Source organism: Ipomoea nil, unplaced genomic scaffold, assembly GCF_001879475.1.
Source record: "Ipomoea nil cultivar Tokyo-kokei standard unplaced genomic scaffold, Asagao_1.1 scaffold0268, whole genome shotgun sequence".
In the NCBI taxonomy this organism is placed as follows: domain Eukaryota; kingdom Viridiplantae; phylum Streptophyta; class Magnoliopsida; order Solanales; family Convolvulaceae; genus Ipomoea; species Ipomoea nil.
Window position 1 is genome coordinate 3,203,748 of NW_017616696.1, and position 24,611 is coordinate 3,228,358.

A 24,611-nucleotide genomic window follows, 5' to 3' on the forward strand; every position below is an offset into this window, starting at 1 on the left:
CCCCTTGACTTTCTCTAACATCATCTTTCTCTAACTACCAATGGAACCCCTAATAAAGTATCACAGAGAGATTTCAGAGATATGTTAAACTTGGTATCTCTTTTCCTTTCTAAAGAATCTCTAGTCCTCAAAATATGCAACTTGTTTCCATTCTAACTCATAAAAGCCTAATTTCTCGTAAGAAATAAAAAGATGAAAAGTTAGATATGCTAATTGAGAAAAGGAGTGTCATAAAATAGGATGCATGAAGTAAATTTGATGCTCCATAAGACAATAATTTGTTAAAAGAAAAACCTACATGAGTGTAGTGATGCTCTCAAATAAAGTCGAAGAGGCAATGGAAGCATAACATGTCCTTTAGCAACTGATTTTGAAAATAATACACGAACTACAGCTTCATTGTCATCCTGATTGTAACTATGCACTCCACCATCTACTTCCTTTGGTTTTGCACTGGTTTTTTCTTTATCTATTTGATTACCCGTTTTGCTCTCTTTGGGTAGTGATCTGACCATTATTACCACCACCTCAAGGGAATGAAAATAATACAGATTAGCTGTCTCTGGATGAATCAAGATAGCAGAAGTGAGAGTCACTTCCATCTCATCACCACACCCTTTCATATTTGTGAATACATTGCTCAGCTGGATCTTGAACTCTCAGTAGTGCCTTTGTGATGGAAATCTCATCAGAAGCTATTGACGACTCTTCTTCAGAACTCAAATACTAGATGCCTGTTTTCCCTTCTTCTTAAAAAAAAAAAAACTCACGTTAAACAATCCTAAAAACAACCGGTCTGTAAAAAAAATAATAACAAATATACTGGAACAAAAATAATAATAACAGAAACACAAAATCGTAAAAAAAGAAAAAAAAAAAAAAAAAACCTAACTGGAACAAAACCCTAATCGAAAACCCCCACTTCCAAGAACACTCATGCCACCGCTCCGGCAACCCAAACGACGAACCAAGCCGTCTACTGCTAGACCCCCCACCGCCGGCGTCGACCCCCATCCCCACACCACTGCCACCGTCCCCTGCTCGCCCTCCTAACACCACGGCCACAGCACCCAACCGTCTCGCCGGAACATGCAGCCGCCGCAAAACCCAAAAACCGACAACACCAACACCCATTGACGGCCGATATAAACCCCCTGTAACATCGACACGCTGAACACACACCATCCCACAACCACGCCTACCACCTATACCAACAACCTAAAAACCTAAATCATTATATAGAATGAAAAACTAAGCAATAGAGAAGACCGTACATTGAACCCCAGCGGAGGAAGACCCACGCCGACGCAATGACCGCCTGGATGAGGAGGATGAGGAGTCGTCCATGGAGGAAAACGGTGAACGAAGACGAGTGAGAGAGACTGAGATTTTGCCGGATGTAGACGAGCGAGAGAGACTGATAGGCTACCAGATGAAGAATGGAGATACTGAGGGATGTTTGTCTAGACGAGAAAGAGAGACTGATGGCCTTACAAAAGGAAAAAAAAAAATACACGGTGAATCAACTCCAAAAAGGCAGGAAATTAATGCATATGGCTAATTACAACCGTACCCCCATTAATTTACACAGATACTAATTTAACCATGATCCCAAATACAAATCGCATCCGTTAAAAAATAAAAATAAACGCTCAGGATCGAGCCTCACGATCTCATTTTTAATAGGGGCCTCACCGGATCCAAAATCATTATACATACTCTTAAATGTCTTCTTTGTCTTCTTTTAATGATTTTAGGCGTGAATCACACCATTATATGACAAGATCTCAGCCATTAAATCTATTAGATTGAATGGGTATGATTTATCCTCATAGTCCTTTATATATGAGTGTCTTCATGTGAACTTGGGCATATATATAGGCTTCGAATCCGGTGCACCCCCTCTAATAGATGAGACCATGAGCCCTCCTAATACCCATTGATTCAATTTCCATCAATGGTTGAGATTATAAGAGATTAGGGTAGTAATTAAGGACATTTTCCAATGTAAAGGATATATTAGTAATTGTAATTGTAATTCTAATTTATTTATGGACATAATATTATTGGAATCTGTAGCATTAAATTATGGAGTTTATGGATGGAAATTAATACTTTGAATTACTACAAAGGCTGATGAGGTGAACTTGGTGTGAACAAGGCTTGAGGAGAAAACGAACGGGTAAGTGCATTTACGTGCCACCGTCTGTGCATACGCTGAATATTGGGGTTTTTTCCGCTGGGATGGTGGGAGGGGGGTGGGGGTTGGTGGACGAACTAGAATATCTGTTACGTGCATAGCGTGAGCGTGTTCAGGTGGTTGCATACAGGTCTGTTTGTGAAACCGATAGGTTGACGGGAGGATGCATAGACAACAATGAGTGTATTTCGCTTGTGAAAGATTGTGAAAAAAAAATCACAACCACAATCCTTATAATATGCAACCACTATATGCACAGGCCTTTTCTTGTGCGTGATTTCTTGTGGTTGGCTTGTTTTACAAGGAATATATTGTAAAAATTAATAGTTTTTTTTTTTTTTATATTTTTTTACGGTGGTGTCTGCATTTGTATGATTTGGCGCTTGCAAATTTTTGGAAAATGAACTTAGCATCATGTCGTTTTTTTAGTTTTGTTTAACACTGGTGTGTGCATTTTAATGGTATGGCGTGTGCAAATTTTTGCGTTTTTACACTGGTGTGGTTGTTGGACGAAGTAGTAGTCCATTGACGGGCGTAGCGTGTTCGTGTTCAGATGGGTGCGTACATGGTTATTTGTTTGACCGATAGGATGGCGGGATGATGCGTAGACAACAAATAGTATGTGCGTAGAATGTTATAATGTTGAATTTATGGTTTGGTCGAATTTTTTTAAAGAACTGGAACAGTGTGGGAGGGTAAGCACGGTGAATACAACTAATATCACTGTATTGATGAAAGTTACAGTGTAAAGTGCGTATGAGGATATAGGCCTGTGCATATCGCCTGTATAGCTCTTAGGGAAAATTGGCATTGTTTATGTACCGAAAGCGTATTACGCACAATCTATATACACACACGCACAGACCGGAAATGCACACTAACACGCGCCAGCTGCGCACATACCAATTACCCTAAAAGCACCATGGTATTATTTACCTAAATCCTTTCAATGCACTCACACACCTTTGCTACGCACATACCAATGACTAAAAACACCGTGGTATTATTTAATACAAAAAACATGTTTATAACACACTGCATTAACCTATAACCCAAGCACAGTCCAATAGAACAATTAAAATGAAAACTAATCAAAAATTGAGAACCACAAAAATAAAGTCACATGAAACAGACTAAACATATCAATGTGCACATACCAGACCCTCTATATGCACAAACGATATAATAATCTATGAATAAGCTATGGCATATGAAAAATTTAAAGAAGTAACACCTCCTAAATTACACAAGAATGTATCAAAAATCAAAGTATACCTACTACGATGAATCATTGATATGCAATTTGTACAAATATTGAATGTTTAAATAACACACTGCATTACATTACAAAACCAAGCACACTCCGATAGAATAATTAAAATTGAGAAGCATACTGAACACGCAATATGCACAAACTTAAGCCTCGCAATGCACAAAACATTGAATACCAGTCTGATTTAACTAAATCCTTTCAGTGCACTCACACGCCTTTGCTACGCACATACCAATGAACTAAAAACACCATGGTATTATTAAATAGAAAAACATGTTTAAAACACACAGCATTAACCTATAACCCAAGCACAGTCCAATAGAACAACTAAAATGAAAACTAGTCAAAAATTGAGAACCACAAAAATAAAGTCACATAAAACATACTAAACATATCAATATGCACATACCAGACCCTTTATATGCACAAACGATATAATAATCTATGAATAAGCTATGGCATATGAAAAATTTAAAGAAGTAACACATCCTAAATTACACAAGAATGGATCATAAATCAAAGTATACCTACTACGGTGAATCATTGATATGCAATTTGTACAATATTGAACATTTAAATAACACACTGCACTACATTACAAAACCAAACATTACATTACAAAACCAAGCACACTCTGAGGCAGAGATATGCATTGCCCCACCCACATCCGGTGCCGGGTGATCGGGGCTTGGGGCACTTCAACTGCTTCAGGTTGTGGCAAAGTCGCCCGCCAATTGGGTTCTTCGGCCACTCCTACTGTTTCCGGATGTGGCAAAGGTGCCACCGGATCAGCTACACCAACGGGCTCAGGAACACCATCACTTGCAAATGGTATAATGAATATACTTAAAATATATAATAACCACTAGAAAATGCAAACATACTTAAAATAATACCCAAAAACAAAGAGAATTAAACCAATCACAAGCAGACCGAAGAAGCTAAAAACGCAGTTCATAATATACAGAGTGACACACGCAATAAGCACAAACTAAAGCCTACAAATACACACTCACACGCCTTTGCTACGCCCATACCAATGAACTAAAAACTGAGCAGGCACACACCAAAAATAGTAATAAAAAAACATCCAGCTTCCTACCCCTACACCAAAAGAAACAAAAATAATCAGCAACATTGCGCACACGCAACACACAGCAGCGCACATACAAAACAAAAAATGACCTCAAACTAAATCCAACACCAAAAAAAAAAAAAAAAAAAACCATTCCACAGCTAAACACAAAAAAAAAAAACAAACAAACAAACAAACAAATAAACAAACATCGTAATGCCAATTCCCAAAACGCATAACATGCACAGGGTTACACACAACAATGCACAAACCAGGAATCCACCAACAATGTGCAAACCAGACTGAATACGCAATATGCACAAACTAAAGCCTCTGAATACACAAACTAGTTAATACAGACTAACAGCCAGCCAAACGCACCAACCAGATTAATTCTACGCACATACATCCAGCCAAACCCACCCTAAATCATGAACACTATATGTACAGAAAAATAGCCGACCCCAAAACCCACGCCACACCCTACCCTGTCGCCGGGGTTACTGAATCCCTAATAACCATCGATTGTCGCCGGTGCATACATACCCCCACCATCAGAACAAACACACACCCTCTCCCCACTACCAAACCAACACCCTGTTTACAATTATAAAAAATAAACTGTCTCCAACCAAAAACCTCGCCCGCCTTGTCTGAATGAGAAAACCCTAGTTGCCACCGACCACTGTTGAATTAATCTTCGAACAAAATGATAGAAACAAAAATACGAATAGAAAAAAGACTTAGGAATACCTTGAACACCATCGGCAACCTCCCTCTTCCGACGCTTTGACCATCGGATGGAAGACCAAGCTATGAAGAATCCGATCGAGGAAACGGCTTTAGAAATTGGTTCGAAGATTGGTTGTTCAGAGAGACACAAAGACGGGAGGAGGCAATGAGAACGAGAGGAAATCGGAAGAATTTGAGAATCTCGATACATAGAAAATGATGAAAGAAAGAAAATTCATGGTGTGTAAATGGTAACAAATTAATGCCAATACGAAATTACCCAAACACCCCTCAGCAGGTTAAAAACAGTGCGTATTACTTACTCACCTGAATAGGGGGGTGCACCGGATTCAAAATCTATATATATATATATATATATATATATATATATATATATATATATATATATATATATATATATATATATATATATATATATATATATATATATATATATATTTCTGTTCAAATGAGGATGGTGTGCTCAAGTGCGAACGTGGGGTGAGATGAGAGTCATTGATCTTGCCAAGATCAATGTTATTTTGCACCACTAGTATGATACTCGTGCGATGCACGGACTAAATATTATAAGTAATATTATAAGTATTTTGTTATATAGTCATAGTAAGAAAGAAGATTAGAATGATAAATACGTATTTTGATTTGATAACAAAAAAAGTGATTGAATTATAAATTTAAATATTATATAAAAACTAAATAGACAAATTAGAGAAAATACAAAAGTTATATTATAATTTTTTTAATAGTGGGGAGACTTAAAATTACAAATTATTAAAAATTTCTTTATAAACAACATTAGTATGTAGTTGATTTATTATGGTCTAACCATCATCTTCCAGCACACTCAATATAGCGTATTAATTGATCCTCGGAAGATATCATACACTTTTGGATGCATTGCAAATTTATTATGGTCTAACCATCTTCCAGCACACTCAATATAGCGTATTAATTGATCCTCGGAAGATACCATACACTTTTGGATGCATTGCAAATTTATTCTTAACCCCTATTACAGATTCATTCTCTACCAAATATGAAACATGTATTTAATAAACATAATAAAGATACATGTGTCAATTAGATATATAAAATCTCTAAAAACTAAGGATTATTATTCAAGCCAAGCACATTTTGTTCAGATGACACTTCTATTATTACTCCTCTTGAGAGAAGGTCAAAGAATCCAAATTCCGATGGTAAGGTATTGACTCCTTGAACCACTGTGCTCAAAGAAACTACAAAACAAATACTACATCATAATTTAAAATAGAGCCACTGGTATTAAAAAATCAAAAACAAAATAAATATACCAATTAAAAATTTCACATGGTCTAAATTAAACCAATTAAAATATAACACAATTTAATTAGAGAGAATCACACGCTCTCCCTCTCTTATCACTCACTCTATGTTCTCTCTAAGCTTTGTACATCACCTTCCAGAGTCTTCCATTAGCCTCAAAGCTTCAGCGTAGATCTGTTAAGCCAGTAGCATCCGCCATTTTTTTCCGGTAGTTCAACTTAAGACCTTGATATATTTACTCCCTCGCGCTAGTTGGGCTTTGATCTGTAATTACATTCAAAATCCTTCTATCTTAGTCAATACAACTTGTAACAAAACATCCGTTGTTCGAGTGATTTTGACCCGATGGGAGCTTGATTTTGTGATTCGTTTAGTGTATTAGTGTTTATGTCACTGGGTTTTCGGCAACGGCGACTTATTGGTCACCTGCAGACGGTAAAGTGTATAACCACGCCATCGCCTTCACATCGCAGGTTACTCTGCTTCGTATTTTAGTCTTAAACTACATATTAGTTAGGGGTTTTTGTATAATTTTATACAGCCATTGCCTTGGACATATATATGTGAAATTTCCTGCTAAATCACTCATGCATATATGTATGTCAGTTTTCAAAACTGTATTACACCAAATAGATTTGTACTCCCACCTCTTTGTCAATCTGCTTTTTTAGGAGGATACCCATTAATAGTTGATAATATTTAATTGCCAGATGGGGTAAACATTTTTTACAGATAAAAAAATGTCAAAGTTAGATCCAGAAATCCAGTTGAAAAAAAATGTTAAATTTCGAGATGTTATGTATTTCAGAAAAATAAGGTGCATACCAAACATACCTGTCACCTGATCTTTCATTCCCCTTGTTAACAATAAGGGTAGAAGATGTTAATTACTTTATGGATTTAGAACTTTATGTTTGCTGATCCATATGCTGGCACAGATAGGAGTTTATAATAGAAGTGTATACATTTTTTATGACAGCTCTTGTGAATCATGTGTTTCAATATTTAAACCTCCTCAATCAAAATTGTCTTGACAAATAGTCTTGGAAGACTAAAAGTCTATGTGATATGTACTATACAATTTCCTAGATATATAAAATTAAAATTGTTTAAAGATTCATTTCACATAATATGCTTCAATTAAAAAAACTGTGAAAATCATTATCTAATCTAACTCTATAATAAAGCAAAAAAATTTTGCCAATCATTTTTTTCCCGCCCATTGGATAAAACGCCGTTGTGCATTTTTATGCAATCATTGTTTCCCGCCCATTGGATACTGCGTCGTTTTAAGATGAAAACTCAACAGCCGAATTAATTGTGGCCTAATATTGTCTATTACCGATGTAAATTAATAGACTTCTAATAGTCAAAGAGTTCTACATTGAGAAGCTAACCTATAATCTACATTTATTTACATATATAAAGAGACAGATATACACATACGACTGTTACACATCTCTATACGAGAAAATGCTTCGAAAACATTATCTATTGAATGTAATCTTGGGTCTTGAAACGTTTCCAGCAGCCTTCATAGTTCCAAGACAATATTCAAAATTGAAAAACAAATTTCGGTCTCTATATAAAGCTTGATATCAATAATCACTCACAAGTTCACCATCTCTCCAGTTTGAACTACCTGCAAGTATGCAAACAAAGAACCAAAAATCTGGGCAAAGATACTATGTCATCTCAGTATTGATAAAACACAGGTGCTTGAAGATTACGGTGAGAACACCTGCGATCTCAGTATTGCTAAAGCACATTTTTCTGGAAACATTTCTATTCTCACCTATATTATCTACTAATTATTCAGTGTTTTTTTTTTTTTTTGTTTAATTACTACTATATATTCATGTTTGGTTTCTATTTCTTCTCACCTATATTATCTACTAATTATTCAGTGTTTTTTTTTTGTTTAATTACTACTATATATTCATGTTTGGTTTCTATTTATTTATCTAATTTTTTGTATTAGACTATTCGTTTCTGTGGAGGAGGATACTGAGGAGATGATGTAGCAGACGCACAAGGAGATGGGAAAGGTATACACTTACAAAAGCCATGGTGCTTAATGATGAGGATATTTCATTGCTTACTAATTGGTCTGCTGTGTGATTTCTGGTGTTCCAGGTAATATCCATGCTGTGTGATTTAATGATTTTGGGTCTGCCTTCAAATCTCTGTGATTGTAAAAAAAAAAAAAGTATGAACAAGGCAGCCAACAAATCAGCATTTCAATCCAAAACCCATCCATGAATTTAAAGTGTAAAAAAATACAAATTAAAAAAGTTGAATAGTATATGATCTAAAGTCAAATACTGAGAGCATTGATGCAACTATTTTTTCTGCTCATTTCATTTTTATATTTTACAAAAAGATGTATTGGATAATTGCAGGTCATGAAGAAGCTATAGATGAATTATTTTTTGAAGGATTTATGAGTTTAGAATGTCCAAAAAATAGAGTATTTGTATAAAATAAAGTGTATAAGTTGAAAAAGAATTTGGAAATTTTTTCGATTTTTCCATGTGCTTGGATCTGATTTTGGTTTAAATGTCACACAAAAAGCAAAAAAAATGTAGACTATGCATGTATAAATTAAACTTACAGTGTTGTTGACCTCCCTGTTCCTCCACCTGCAATAATTTTAAAGGTTGCATATCAGAATATGTGAAAGCAACTTAAACAACTTTTGCAATCCTCAATACTAACATTAAATACACAAGAGTTTACACTATAAATAAGTCCTCACAATTCAGACAACATTTTCATGAAGATGGAGAGTGGACGAAAATGGTGGAGATGCATATAGCATGCTGGGAAAGCATTCACGATGAGGAAGAAGACATTTTCTTGAAGATTAAGCATCCAATATAGAACACCTGCACATTTGGTAAAGCTCTATATCATCCTTCAACTTTCTTTTGAAAAAGATTAAAATCACGCTGTATGTGTAAGTAAAGTATTAAAATCTAAGGATGGAATGACTTAAGTGCTTAATTGCTAAGTTAAGCAGGATTCAAAATGACTAAATGTAGCCAATCCTCCTGACTTGTGAGCTTGATGAATGTATGTGCCAAGATTATTCTTCACATCTCAGTTGCTGCAAAAAGGTGCAGAAGATTGGTACGAACATATATTGTACCTGAAGATCTAAACACAGATTTGATAAAGATTCAAGAATGTGTCTTCCACGAGATGGAGGTAATTTTTATTATACTATACCTGCAAATAATTAACTGTGTTTAGAAAATAATTCTTTATTTCTTTATAGTGCACGTATGTTCATGCAAACATTCCTAAAAGACCTTGGTGTTTTAGCATCTGAATTAAAGGTCAAGTATGTCAAGTTAATTTTCTTTTTACTATGTTCTTTTGTTTCTTTAATGGTTTCAATATTTCTACTTTTACTAAGTTCTTTTTTTACATGGAAATGAGTATCCTCCATTTGAGTTGGGAGAATTGCAGAGGGATGGCTATGCAATAGATATCTGAATGTGATGAAAAGAACTGTGAAGCATCGGAAGACATTCCTAAGGATTTGCAGGCATAGAAAGTTGAGGTAAGCAATCAGTGAAAAAAAATAAATTAAGAAGCAAAGAATATATGTTGTACATGTATTTAATAATTAAATACAATGGTTGGGGACAACATTGTGTATAGTCTTATGTAGCAAAGAACTATGCAGTGTATAACATTCTACAGGAAGCAGGTGTATAGAGTATTCATGCTTCTTGCCATTAGTCACTCATAGTTTGGACCTACTGTGGTTATGATTTATACTCAAATTATATTCTATTTAGGCTTAGTTTTATTAAAGAAGACATTTCATATATCAAAACCTTCTACAAGCCTACAAGCCTAATTTAATTTTCTAATTTTCTTCTATTTGAATTTATTACAAAATTGTTTCTGTAATTTATATATCTATATGCACTACTCTATGTATCTTTGTGTTGTTTTTTGGATACAGTTTCTTACGATATGCACTGCCAAGTGCATATTGTATCTGTGACAGTTTTTAAAACAATTTTTACAACATGTAATATGCAAATAAAAATGCACACAACATTGACATACAACATAAAGAAAAAAAAAAAAAGGAAAACTTAGATTAACTCAATATCAGCTAAAAGTTCAATTGCTAAGATTATTGTACTTTCTAAGACTTGACCAGAACATAAAATATAGGACTGTTTTGGAAAATACATACAAGAATATTTTGAATTCTAACCAAGGACTGCAAATTAAAGTCAAAGCAAAATAGGGGTATAAGGACTTCAACATTTGTTAAAAAATTTGAGCTATAGCATGGTAGTATATGCAAATTAACCTTACAAGTCATTACACATTTTTCTATCAATATACTATTCTGACACAATGCCATGGTACATGCTGTAGAGTTACAAAACAGAATTGTGTCAACATTCAACATCAATAGTGTAAAAAGAATGTAAAAGCAAAAAAAAAAAAAAAAAAAAAAAAAAATTCACACAAGAACTAAACGCAAGTGTGAAGAATACTAAACGCAAGTGTGAAGAATACAACACAGGTATGTTAATTCTTAATTTTCATAAAAAAAATTTACAATACTAAAAGAAGTAGAGTTCACAGACGCAACATATGAAAACCACCACAGATTAGTCGTCTGATGCTAGAAAGAAACTTATCTTTTTTGAAGCATAGTTGAATAGATCACCCATCTGAAAAAACAAACCGTAATAAGTCTCTTTTGGAGAATCTGAAATTCGAAATTCATAATAGATTGAATGATATTTTTATTATAACCCTAGGTAATAATTATAGATCTGTCTAATATAACGAAATTGATAGGTGATACGCAAACCCTAAAACCTAGATTTGTTATTTTGTGATGGAATCAAAAATTTCTTTGAGTCAATTTCATAAATTACTGGGAATGAAGCTAATCTGCAACTGAAAATGGAGATAAAAAAAAACGTACCTCGAATTGCTCTTCCGAACTCTGTGTATACATATGTATGCTTTCCAGATAAGTACTTCACTAGCAGTATAGATAGAGTTTCTCGATGTATAGAGAGAGAGATAGACTAGACAAAGGCGAGAGATAATCGAGAGGCAGCGAGAGATAGTACACGGATGAGCGAAGGAAAGCAGACATCTGGCATCTGCCCTTCTAGATAGTTCTGATTATATATATATATATATATATATATATATATATATATATATATATGATAGATGATATACATAGAGTGTAGTATGTATACATATATGTCTAATGTATATGGTACACATTTAATTGAATTTGTAAGTATTCTTTTTTTTATTCTGTATAAATTAGTAATGTATTTAGTAATTATGTCATGAACAATATTTATATAGTATACTTTGGATGTATAATATTTATTTAATTATTTATTTTTAGATAATGAAATATTTAAAGAAGATTATTATAAAGTAAGTCTACGAGACGGTTTAGTGAAGAAAGTTTTGTAATGGATAGTTGTTGAAGAAGACAATCTTGAGTTGTAACGGAAGAGAGAAGGGAATGACAAACGGTCTCAAGTATCTGAATGAAGAATGTCAAATGTAACATTTAGTGCTTTTTATATGTAGTGTTAGGGTTATGTTGTGGGTTGGGCTTGATTTATTAAAGTAGTTGGACTTCTATATAATACGCAAATAAATTTCAAATTGGATTAGATTGTATATTGTAAACCGACCTATATTGCTTTGGGCCAATTAAACATTTTTTTCTTACAAATTTATGTTTGTGTATTTATGTATAGAATTTTAATTGTATTTTTGCCAATTATTGGGTCTTCTTTATAAAATTAGAAAATGTGACCATAGTGAATAATAGTCATTACTTAATTAATATTTGAATAATGATAAATTGAGAAAACTGCTTTCAGTGGTTGTAAAAAATTAATTTTATTTATATTGAGAAATTAAAATTGAAATAGTTTCCGAATATATTGAAATCACTTTATATTAAATCATATAATTATATTTAACTATGATTCTTCTAAATAAAAGGGTAAAAAATATTTTTGAACTTACATTGTTTACTGACCGAAAAGAAAAATATTAAATTTTTATCTTTTTCATTGTGAAATATACATATTTAATGGTAAAATTACTAATATTCTTAAATATAACAGAGTTAATAGGTTTAAAAATAAAAGGTTAAAATTTTGTATGTTTAAGAGATTTAATACGAAAATTAAAAGGAACATTCCAAAAATTAAAGGTTCAATTTTTTCAAATTATATCGTTATATTTTTAAATATAAAAGAGTTAACAGTTTTTGTTCTCATGAAAAAAGGGAAAGAACACGGGTCGTCAATTTGAAAGTTTAGAACAATACAATTTGAAAGTCGAAAGACCACGGATCGTCAATTTGAAAGTTTATAACTAAACGTAGCAAAATTACTATATTCGGATGATCACAAATGACCTCGAATGGCCAGATATGATATTAACACTTTTTAGTAATTACCTAGCTTAAATATCAATTTTTAATTTAATTACAACAATTTATAAAATAATAAATCTCATATTTGTTTTTTATATATGAAATTTAATAACATTAATATTTTTAATAACATAACATGATTTTAATATTTTAAATATTTAGTCCGTGCATCGCACGGGTGAATACATATTTTATTATTAAGTATATCATAGTTTAAATTTACAATTATTGCATTTGAGAAAAAACAAATTTGACAATACTAATCTAAGTTTTTTTTTTTTTTGTATGTTGTATACTTTTAACTATCTATACTATATTTTAGTCTCAAGAATTAGTAATCCTAAGGGATTAAAAATACTTATTTGTGACGAAAATGTACAATCTCAACTACTAATGTCGTATACAAAGAAGTATTCAATAATGTGTAATAAAATTTTATGTGCTGTGTTTTCGTATTTTTTACAAGTTTTCACCAGTTTTTTTTATATGATACTGTATATTCTATATATTCTATATATGGCCGTGCATCGCATGAGTTTTGTGCTTAAGGTGCGTGAGTTTTGTGCTTAATGTGAGTAGTTGTTGAAACTTAAGGTGCATGAGTTTTGTGCTTAAGGTGCGTGAGTTTGTGCTTAAGGTGTGTGACATTTGTGTTATTAAGGTGTTTTATTTTTGTGTTTAATGTGCGCGTGTTGTGTATTTAAAGTGTGCCAGTTTAATGCTTAAGGTGTGTTTCTTTGCACAACCGCACGGAAAGTATTTCCCGCACCTGACCCCTTCCCCCCCTCTCTCTCTCTCTCTCTCTCTATCTATATATATATATATATATATATATATATATATATATATATATATATATATATATATATATATATATATATATATATATATATATATATATATATATATATATATATATATATATATATATATATATATATATATATATAGAGAGAGAGAGAGAGAGAGAGAAATTATTTAAATGTGAAATTTTCAAATCTCATGTGGTATTTAATAGCACAATTCTTTATAGTATATGCTAATAGTATGTTGTGATATTCAATATAACAACCAATTTCGTATTGCTCTAGAAAAATGCATCTCAAAATGAATTTTCATGATTAAAGTTTGATTTTATCATTTTTTTAAAAACATTATCAACAAAATGTTACATAAATTTAATGTCATGCATCGGGGGCAAATGGAGAATCAATAAGTACGACTACAAATATTATTTATAGGAAAGTTTTCAATAATTTAAAAAAAAAATATTACTAAATACTTATTCATTAATTTGTAATAGTTGCAAGTTTCAATTGTTTTCATTATTATAATTAACAATTTATGATATATTATTATCTTATTCTGTCTTATTTATAATCAAATTCGCGATCCTACAAGTTATACTAATTTCAAAATAATTGATGGTGTACATTACAATATTTGTAGAGATGCGTGTTGCGTTAGAGTGTTAGTTGATGATGACAGAGAATATGTTGATGCAATAGAATATGTAAGTCAATATGTGACAGGATGTAATTTGAGGAGATTGTGTGTAACGTTGTTAATGTCAAACTCAATTGCAAAATCATAAGTTCTTTGGTAAGTTGTGTGAAACCATCTGTATGAAGATGCACAATTCAAGCTTCAACAACAATTGTGAATCTCATTTTTGGGATAAATTTCTTACAGCTTTTATTAAGATATATATATATATATATATATATATATATATATATATATATATATATATATATATATATATATATATATATATAAAAGATTGCATTTGATGTTAATATAGAAAAATATTTGCAAGAACAAAGGTCTTAATTCCCATAATGTCACTAACACCGTCATATCCAAGATTGCCTTTCAAATTCCAAATGAAACAATTTCCTTATATGTTATCTTATGCCATGACAATAAACAAAAGCCAATGACAAACACTCTCAAAAGTAGGATTGTTTTTTAAATGACCTGCATGTCTTTAACCATGGCCAAATGTATGTAGTTGTTTCAAGGGTTAGTAACCCAATGGGTTTAAAAATTTTGATATGTGGCGAAAATATAACATGTCTAAGTACAACTAAAAATGTTGTATACAAAGAAGTCTTCAATTATATGTAATAAAATTAAAAAAATTATCATTCAAATTTATTAGGTTTTCAAACTATATATTTTTTCATCTGATTATATTATAAATGTATATTCCATATACTATACATATGGCCGTGCATCGCACGGGTGCAACTACTAGTTGATATTAATGGAAGCACATTGGTGAAAACAATATATAAGCACATGTATGTATTTGCACATCCAGTTAATATCATGTCTCTGTGTTGTTAGTTGTTTGATATATCTGTCAAAGTGTACATATAATTTTGGAACTGATTGGCAGCAAATTACTCCTACTGTTATTACAGAACTAAATGACTTCAATTTCATTGAGCACGAAGAATTTTATCAATTTTAATTCCAAAAATCTGTTGCTTTATTATAGTAGACTAAAATTATACAAAGCTCTACTTTTTCAGATATGTCATTCAATATCAAAATATCAAAAATTCAAAAGTGTGCTTATTCAGTGCACTTTCTGATTATCAGTTTTATCCCCCACTGTACACTTAAACTGAATTAATAAATTTTGTGTACTCTTTTAACATTGAAATCAGTTCTTTTTTCTTTGTCCTTTAAAATCTGATGTTATACATTTTCTCCAACCTAGGTATATCACATTCTATTGCTGCATTCAATATTTTTTAAGAACAAACATTGAGAGGATAAGAACAGATGGTACCTTTGTTATCTCCATGATGTTTCCTCTTCCTTCATATCACTGATTCACTGCTGAGCATATTAGTGTCTCCATCCTTTCACTATTTCGTTGTTTCATCAAATTGAATCGTACAACTAAAATAGTGATTTCCCACTGCATATCATCTTGGAATAGTAACAATTGTATACACATTTGATATTGTCCCACTAGTACGAAAATGAGTATATAAGTACAACTTTACACTACACCCCTTAATGAAGGTGTAGTGAAAAGTTAAAACAAATAAAAATCTACTACACCTTTAAAATAAAGGTGTAGTGGAAAGTAATTTCGAAATAAAAAATAAGAAATAAAAATCTTTCCGCGGCACCCTCTTACCGAGGGTGTCGGGAAAATTAAATATTAAAATATTTAATAAACTTTCCGCGGCACCCGCATGGAGAGGGTGACGTGGAGAATTTATTATTATTTTATTAGAAAATAAAATTAATACCCTACCCGCCTCAGCATTTTTCGCCATTTCAATTCGCCTCAGACTTGGAGACGACAGCGCACAGTAATCCTTCTTCGCGAAATACACTCCGCTGTCCGCCTTCTTCGTCGACGACGACAGCCATTCCGCCGCCCATCCTCAGCCGACAGCCGACCTTCCTCTCGCCCTCTCATTTCCGAGACCAGAACCGACCGTCATTCCCGCCGCCGCTCTTCCTTCGCCGACGACGACAGCCGACAACCACCGCCTCAGCCTCAGCCACACTCGCCGCCGCCCTTCCTTCGCCGGATTGCCTCACTCGCCACCGCCACCGAACACCCCGTAGCTGCCGATTCCCAAAATAATCGGTAAGTTTAAAAAAAAAAAAAATTTATATTAATTTATTTCAATTTTTTGTTAATTTATTTCAAATATTATTGTTATTGTATATTAGTATCTTATTGACTATCTTATTATGATATTAGTAGCTAAGATTGATTAGTGTTGATTATAAACTAGGTTTTAGGGCCTGTTCAGTAATGTGGAAAAAAAATGGAAACATGTTTAGATGGAAAATAGAAAATAATTGGAAATGGAAAACATTTTTCCAAAATTTTATGTTGAATGTAAATTGGGATTCTATGTTGATTCTTTAAGTGGGCATTCATAATCACCAGCGAAACTACATATGGATACTTTCTTAAAATTGTTTTGCCTTCTGCACCAACTTTAGACATTTTACTTGTGCAGGTAACTCAACAAGTAATGGGGATGATGGCACACCTCAAGAGCAACCATCTGCAAATAAACAACCTCCCATCAATAGGGAAGAATTTGTCGAGATTTTTGTTAGAGAAATGAAGATGGCCTCCAATATAGATGATGTTAAAGCCCGTACTTCACGAGCTCTTGAGGTTTTTGAGAAGTCAATTTATGCGAATGCATCTGAAACTGCCACTCAGAGTTTCCAGAATGTAGTTTGTTAGTATGGAATTATATTTCTGTTACTGTGTTCTTTTAAATTACCCTCATATAGCATTTGTCACAAACGTTTTTCTCTGCAAAACTATTTTCATCTAAAGTTTTCTCTTCTTAACTTCAGGAGAACCTGATACTGAAACAACAGCATGAAGCCTTATTACAGGAGAATAATATTTTGAAACGGGCTGTTTCCATACAACATGAGCGGCAGAAAGAATTCGAGGAAAGAGGCAAAGAAGTGAACCATTTGAAGCAGCTCTTGGCTCAATACCAAGAGCAGCTTAGGACTCTCGAGGTAAAATCATAACCTTGAACAGGTTTGATCTATTTACTTTGCAATCTTTTGTATATATTCCACGTATGAGTTTCCTTACTTATTTTTGCATCATACTTGTAGTCACAAAGGTATGCCAAAGATGTAGAGGAGAAATGAGAATACCATGAGCACTATGACATTCTCCCTCTTTATGATGTTGGAGTTAAACCTGTGATAATGGAACTTTCTGAGGTAATTTGTAGTTGGATTGTAAGCATAGTTCATTAGGAGTCTTTAAGTAGTTGATGGAATATAAGGGTCCTTCTTCTTGCTCCCTATGTAACTTAATGTTTCATATTTATCTAAATATACTTGCTTGTTCTGCCTTTCTTAAACAGATCAAAGCAGCACTTCGAGCTATCCGTAATATGGATAATCTCCCCATTATCCGAACTCATGATGGCAGTAAGGATAAATCAACAAACGACATCCTTGAATGGCTGGCTTCAGCCTTTGGATTCCAGGTAATTTGGATCTCCCCTTATTTTCTTCATCCAATCTAATATGATAGACTAATAAAAATGACAGCCACCAAAAGAGCAATCTCATTCTTTACGTGATGCTTTGTACTTCAAACTTTTCTTCTTACTTACTTTTTGTTTCCTGATCTTTGTGGAGTAAAGAAAGGAAATGTAGCAAATCAACGGGAGCACTTAGTACTGCTGCTTGCAAATATGGATGCCAGGAATAAGAGCTTAGAGGATCATGAAAACTATGACCAAGTAATTGACCTTTTCAGTAATTCCTTAAGTTCATCATTAAGATGAATAATTGCATGTTGAAGTCAAATCTTTTGCTCTTCTTTTATGGTGTTTTGTAGCAAGAGATTTCTCACCCTAGGCTTGTGTGTTAGATTTGAAAAAAAAATTATTTATTTTTATTTTATGCAGTTGGATAGCTACACAGTTTGACAATTGAAGGATAAGATATTTAATTCCCTGGTCCATTTCTTGTAGTTGAAATTTCACCTATGACTGAGGTACCCCCTCTAATTGCTCCCTTATTGGTGACTCTATAGATCTGTCTACTATTATCTTAACATACAAATACTTTTCATGTGTGCTTAATCTATGCTCGATATTTGTGTGGTTTCTGAACATTGTGTCATGTTTTGGCAGCATGATGCTGCTTGACGTGTGATTACAAGGTTGAAGAAGGAAATGGATGAGGGAAGGGAATTGTTAGGAACATGCATTACATTTCTTATCAGGCTTGGTCTGGTAACCTAAACTTGTTTTTATCGGTCTATTTTATTTTCAAACCAGTGTCTATCTTAACTATTGTTGTTTTGTAAATTCTAATAGAGTATTATTATTATTACTAGTTTTTTTTACGCACTTTGTGCGAATGAGATAATGCCCAATATTATTTTTAAATAAGTATTTCAAAGTATATCAATGCAATATTATATAGGAGATTTTCATGCATATGTAAATAAATGTTGAATTTGTTTATTTAAATTGGTAATTTAAAGTATATAAATGCAAGATAATATATGAGAGATTGATTATAATTGTCACTAAAATAAATGTTTGCAACTTTGTAATAACGCTAGTCTAAATATTTAGTTTTAAAGCGATAGTCTAAATAAATACTACTTTTGATTTAAATTTCTCTAATTCTTCTTAATTCTTTTTTTGGGTAGCATTGTTATTGTTTTCATCTTCAGTACATGTCCTCTTTTTTTCTTTTTTCTTTTTTTTTGTTTTTTTGTTTTTTTATTGGTAGTGTTTCATGTGCAATTAGGTTACTGGTAGTAGCATAGAGGGATTCATCATGCAATGAGATTATGGTATAGGAAGTTTTAGATTTACCTTTCTGTGTATATGACTGAGATTTTAGTTGTAATATGAACTCTTTAGCGTACAAACACCTATTGATATTTAGTAGTGGTAGTTTTTTTCCTACATGTTTCATATGTTGTGAGATGTGTGTCACAGGTTATCATGTGAAAGTATTGAACGAAATATTAATATTTATTATATTTGTATAAAATACTTGGTAAATAAATAAATAAATAAATAAATATATATATATATATATAACATGTTTTGTATTATAAATTTGATATTTAATTACAAGATAATGTAAAAAAGAAGACAATGAACAATGTAGTGAATATAATAAATTAATAAATTTGAAGGTAATGAATCTTTGAATTGTAGAAAATAAAGATAATATAACTAATGAAATTATATTTCTTTTAAATTTTTTCATAATCAATAATTTTTTTTTAAATAAAGCATTATAGACATCTAATTCTAAATTAATTAAATGCATATGTATTCTTTTTTGTTGTAGCTACTAATTTATTTAATTAATAAGAGTAATAAAGTGTTGTACATACTTTTCTTCAACAATAATGAAATCAATGATTTTTTTTTTTAAATTTCCATTCATTGTTGAGACAAATTGTTTTGTGAGTTTGTCCATGACAATTGCTACAATTGCTGTTAATAGAGGATGATAATAAATAGTTCAAAATATATGGTTACAATAGATATTAATATAATGATATAGTAAAAATTAACTTACAAATTTTTTTAGAAGTTTTCATGCATTGATAAAATTTTGATGTGTAAACTTGTTCAATTGGAGCTAGTAAGATGTTAACATTGTCAATTATTTGAAAAATGATCCTACCGTTTTAGAGTCCATGTGTAATTGTATTTATGATCAACAACTTTGTAGTTAGGCCGCGCGCAGGTCTGACAATGATGTAAGAACATTGTCCGATAAAAAAATAATAGTATAATATTAGTAATGTAATGTACAATTGTACCATTATTATAAAAAAAATACAAAAAAAATATTAATACCATAATGGCCTAAATCATTCCAATAATGCAAAAGCATAATTGAAATATTAAGTTTTGTTCTAAATAATCAGAAGAAGATTAATTTAAAATTGAATGCTATGTATTTAGTCGAGCTAATTATTTGACCAAAGTTTATGTTAAATTTTATATTATATATTTTTTAATACATTTTAACATATTCATAATATATGTTTAACAATTATGTCAATTATACTTGGGATGAGGTTCAAACCTAAGACCTTATATAAATTAAGAGTATGTTAAGAATAATAAATAGTTAACGGAATATATGTTTAACAATTATGTCAATTATACTTGGGATGGAGTTCGAACCTAAGACCTTATATAAATTAAGAGTATGTTAAGAATAATAAATAGTTAACGGAATATTCCATTACTAAAGTTTAAACTAACGGAATTTAGGGTTATTTAAGGGAAGAAAATAATATAATAGAGGGTAAATAAGGAAAATCATTAAAAGATACTAAAATCAAAATAATATGAACCATTCATTTTAAGAAACAATTAGTACCGACATTTTTTTGTTCCAGTTAAGGGCCTAACATTATTCGCTCTTATTAGATTTGTAGATTGTAGATTATTATTATTATTATTATTGTATTTTAATATGGTTTATGATATTTATTTGTTGAGATTCATTGTGATTGTATTTTTTATTATGTCTGGATTTGTTAATGTTTAGTGGTTATTTTATTTTTTAGAATGGATTTTTTAATTAATAAAATAGTTCATTTATGTGTTTTAAAATATTAAAATTTGGCTAGATGATTGTGTGTGTAAAAAAAAATATTAAACAATTAATTAGGGAGAAATTATATATATAATTTTTTTTTCTTTAAAAAGGTAACTTTCCGCTACACCCGTCCTATAGTGGGTGTAGCGGAAAGTCATAATTTTTTGTTTAAAAAATACTTTCCGCTACACCCGCCCTGTAGCGGGTGTAGCGGAAAGTTTGTATTAAAAAAATAAAAAATACTTTGTATGCTTTCCGCTACACCCTGTATGGGTGTAGCGAAAATCCAGTGCTTTCAGCGACACTGGATTTCGCTACACCTGCACAGGTGTAGCGGAAAACATTTTATGGGTGTAGTGGATATCTTTTTTTGTAGTAGTGTCCTGCATTGATTATTAGAACTTTATTAGTTATTATCATATTGTCCTGAAATATGATTCCTTCACAGCGGCCTACATGACAATGCATTGTATTTTAAAGGATCGAAACATAAATCAAGATAAAGAAAGAGAAGAGTGTTTCTACACACAAGGCATATAGGACTGATTATTTTAAAGTATAGAAATAGCAATATTATTCATTAAAAAAATCCTATTTTATAGTTATAGATCTTGCTGAAAATTTCATATAGAATGCATGTTCTCTTGGTACTTCATTTTTTTACCACTAAATTGCAGCCAACAGGATCATGCATTGTACAACCATCTCATTTTTACTGCCATGTTAAAAAAAATGCAATCTGGACAGTGCATATGAATAAAAAATTAAAAAAAAAAAAAGATTTTTAATCAACAATGTGGTAGATGTAAATACCTTTTGATCATGGAAGAACTCTTTGCACTTGATTGTAGAAGAGCCTTTTCTTTCTAGGATTTTATATGTATGCACCACCTAACTTTGATTGTGCTTCTTGTTTTACGACCAAGCATGTATATAACAGCATGCTCAGTCCAAAGATGTATACTGGAAAAAGTATTCTGATTAGGTTTCGTTGTAATATTTGTATTCGAATAGAAATCTTATATAGCCATTAGTTTACGCATGTCTTGTATCTATAACAGAAAAAGAACAATACGCTCCCCAAGGGTTTTAATGCAAATTTCATTGGAAAAGCAATATAGGATTTAATCAGCCCTAATCTTTGTTTCCCAATATAATAAAAACAGTGTAATCTTCTTCACGCGTTAATGGGGGCGTTTCCCAACATAAAACAAACTGTAATCCATGTAAGATACTTTGGGCGGGAATTTTTCACCCAAACTATTTGGCTCTATTGTGATGATGACTGCGTTTTTGTTTGAGCGGGAATTTGGCTCTGTTGTGGATTCCTAGGTGTGTGGCTATTTTATATAGGAAGATAGGAAGATATATTTACAAGTGAGTATTTATGGTACACATACAATAATTTATGTAATATTGTTGTTTTGAATTAAATTAATAATAAATTTATATGCATGTATCATTGGATGTTGTGTGTAATATGTCCTGGACAGTTTAAAGTGTATTGGTTTGATTCTATTTAAGCGACGAAACCACGTATGAATAATTAAGAAGATAATTGACAAGTATGTAAATCATATATACTTATTTATTGTAAAGTAGTATATTAATTATTAAGTTATTTCATTCATTTAAATATATTATTATTTTTTATTTTAATAGTGCACTCAAAGCATTAAAATGCTAAAGTAGAGTGAAGTTCAATAGACTCAAATTGTACGTTGACATGGATTCCAAGCTAAGTACTTTATATTTATACAAAATGCATGTTAAGTATAGTTTATATTGTATTAATTTTATATTGTACTTTAAATTAGTTGTAATGTCCTAAACAACCCGGAGTTGTTGAGTGTTATTATTATGTGATAAATATACGTATGATATTATTCAAATACAACTAGACAAGGTAAGTGATGATCAATTCAATAAAGTTTTTACAAATTTAAATTTTATTATTTCTATAATACTAACTTCAACGACGACTGCACCATGGAGGTTTAGATCTGCAATCTTAGACACGCGCTCCTCTCTTCATGGGGCTCCTCAGTTTGACATATTTATAAGGAAGCAAATCAAGTTGCGGATGCCCTTGCGGCAGCCGGTCTTCACTCCCGTTTCGCCAAATCTATTGTACCATTAGCTCTCTGCCGGCAGCTGTTAAGCTAGCTCTCTTGTATGACCTTCGTGGTTTTGCGTCTCTTCGGGCTATTGGCTATCAATAAAATCCTTTTTCGTTAAAAAAAACTTTATAAATTGATTTTAAATTTGTAGATCTTCGATACTCAAAACTATACACAAGAAGAAATTTATCAGATCAGAAATTTATGGTGAAATATTTTATTTTTTAAAAAATTTTGGATGACATCAACAATATGATATTGAATTGTTCTTAGTTATTAGTATTTGTGCCTTATTATATTTGATAGTCGTGATTGATTACACCTTTGATCATTATTATTAGAGAAAAGGATCAAATAGGCCCCTGAACATTTCGTAAAAAGTCAATTAAGCTCATGAACTTTTTAAAAGTGCAATTGAACACATGAACTCATGATTTTGAGTCGTCTGACCCCATTAACAGGTTACCTCTCTAGTAGGTGTCGGTCACTGCCCTCGTGGCTTGCCACATAAGCTATGTTTATATTATTTAGATTGCCACATAAGCATAAATTAAAAAAAGAAAAAAAAAACTTCCCAACCCACTGAAACTGCCCGTCCTCGTCGCCCAGATGTTCCATGGCGTCTAAGGTATCCTTCAGCTCATAAACAAGCGTCTTTCAAATCGTCAATGCAGTCCCTCAAGATTGCACCCTCCGTCGTGGAAATCCCTTTCTTCTTCTTCATATCCTTGACGGTCAGCGTGGCGTTCCGTGCCGCTTGCACCGCCACCTTGAGCGCCGCCGTGCACATATTGGTGGCGTTTCCCTTCACCGACGCCGCGTACGGCAGCAGTGTTTTCAGGCAAGGGTAAGGATAGGTGGTGGCATTGCACTTTGTCTTGATGAAATCTTTGTACTTTTCCGGCACTCTTTTCGAGGTCGAAGTTGCTGCTTCATTATGGGACACGAGTAAAACAACTATGACGAGGAGAACTGAGATCTTTGTAATGGAAGAGGATTCCATGACTTTCGAAAAGGTAGTATAAGATAGATGTTTCTCGATCACTTCTTAAACTGGAAACGTAGTACGATGTATTATCGATTAATTTTACGAAGAATAAAGAAGAAGAAGAACATGGGCGTCCAGAATTTTTTTTTTTTTTTTTTTAATTTATGTTTATGTGGCAATCTAAATAATCAAAACATAGCTTATGTGGCAAGCTACGAGGGCAGTTACCGACACCTATTAGGGAGGTAACCTGCTAATGGGGTCGGACGACTCAAAATAATGAGTTCATGTGTTCAATTGTACTTTT

General features: G+C 32.1%; 3 protein-coding genes and 1 pseudogene across 6 annotated transcripts; 2 read left to right on the plus strand and 2 right to left on the minus strand.

Annotated features, from left to right (window-relative positions):
* Positions 1 to 7,908: 7,908 nt before the first annotated feature.
* On the minus strand, positions 7,909 to 11,763 carry LOC109148629. Of its 4 annotated transcripts, XR_002048837.1 has the most exons (5): positions 11,576 to 11,763; positions 9,758 to 11,315; positions 9,365 to 9,494; positions 9,221 to 9,248; positions 7,909 to 8,792 (listed from the first exon to the last, which is right to left on the minus strand). XR_002048837.1 is itself a non-coding variant. In XM_019296374.1 (4 exons), the coding sequence occupies exons 1-4, from the start codon at positions 9,478 to 9,480 to the stop codon at positions 8,216 to 8,218; spliced, it is 261 nt and encodes an 86-aa protein (XP_019151919.1). In that variant the 5' UTR covers positions 9,481 to 9,751; the 3' UTR covers positions 7,909 to 8,215. The 4 variants fall into 4 exon arrangements, 3 of the variants coding, with proteins under 3 accessions (XP_019151919.1, XP_019151913.1, XP_019151910.1); XM_019296374.1 differs by lacking the exons at positions 9,758 to 11,315; positions 11,576 to 11,763 and having other exon boundaries at positions 7,909 to 8,248; positions 8,709 to 8,792; positions 9,365 to 9,751; XM_019296368.1 differs by lacking the exons at positions 9,758 to 11,315; positions 11,576 to 11,763 and having other exon boundaries at positions 7,909 to 8,248; positions 8,667 to 8,792; positions 9,365 to 9,751.
* Positions 11,764 to 16,918: 5,155 nt separating this feature from the next.
* On the plus strand, positions 16,919 to 17,740 carry LOC109152840. Its single transcript, XM_019300505.1, has 4 exons — positions 16,919 to 16,952; positions 17,077 to 17,300; positions 17,429 to 17,602; positions 17,705 to 17,740. Exons 1-4 carry the CDS (start codon positions 16,919 to 16,921, stop codon positions 17,738 to 17,740), a joined length of 468 nt encoding a protein of 155 aa, XP_019156050.1.
* LOC109152847 (callose synthase 7-like) lies at positions 17,709 to 18,756 on the plus strand. The gene is made up of 5 exons (XM_019300516.1): positions 17,709 to 17,815; positions 17,962 to 18,087; positions 18,247 to 18,345; positions 18,514 to 18,528; positions 18,742 to 18,756. Exons 1-5 carry the CDS (start codon positions 17,801 to 17,803, stop codon positions 18,754 to 18,756), a joined length of 270 nt encoding a protein of 89 aa, XP_019156061.1. The 5' UTR covers positions 17,709 to 17,800.
* Positions 18,757 to 23,666: 4,910 nt separating this feature from the next.
* Positions 23,667 to 24,358, minus strand: LOC109152855 (annotated as a pseudogene).
* Positions 24,359 to 24,611: the final 253 nt, after the last annotated feature.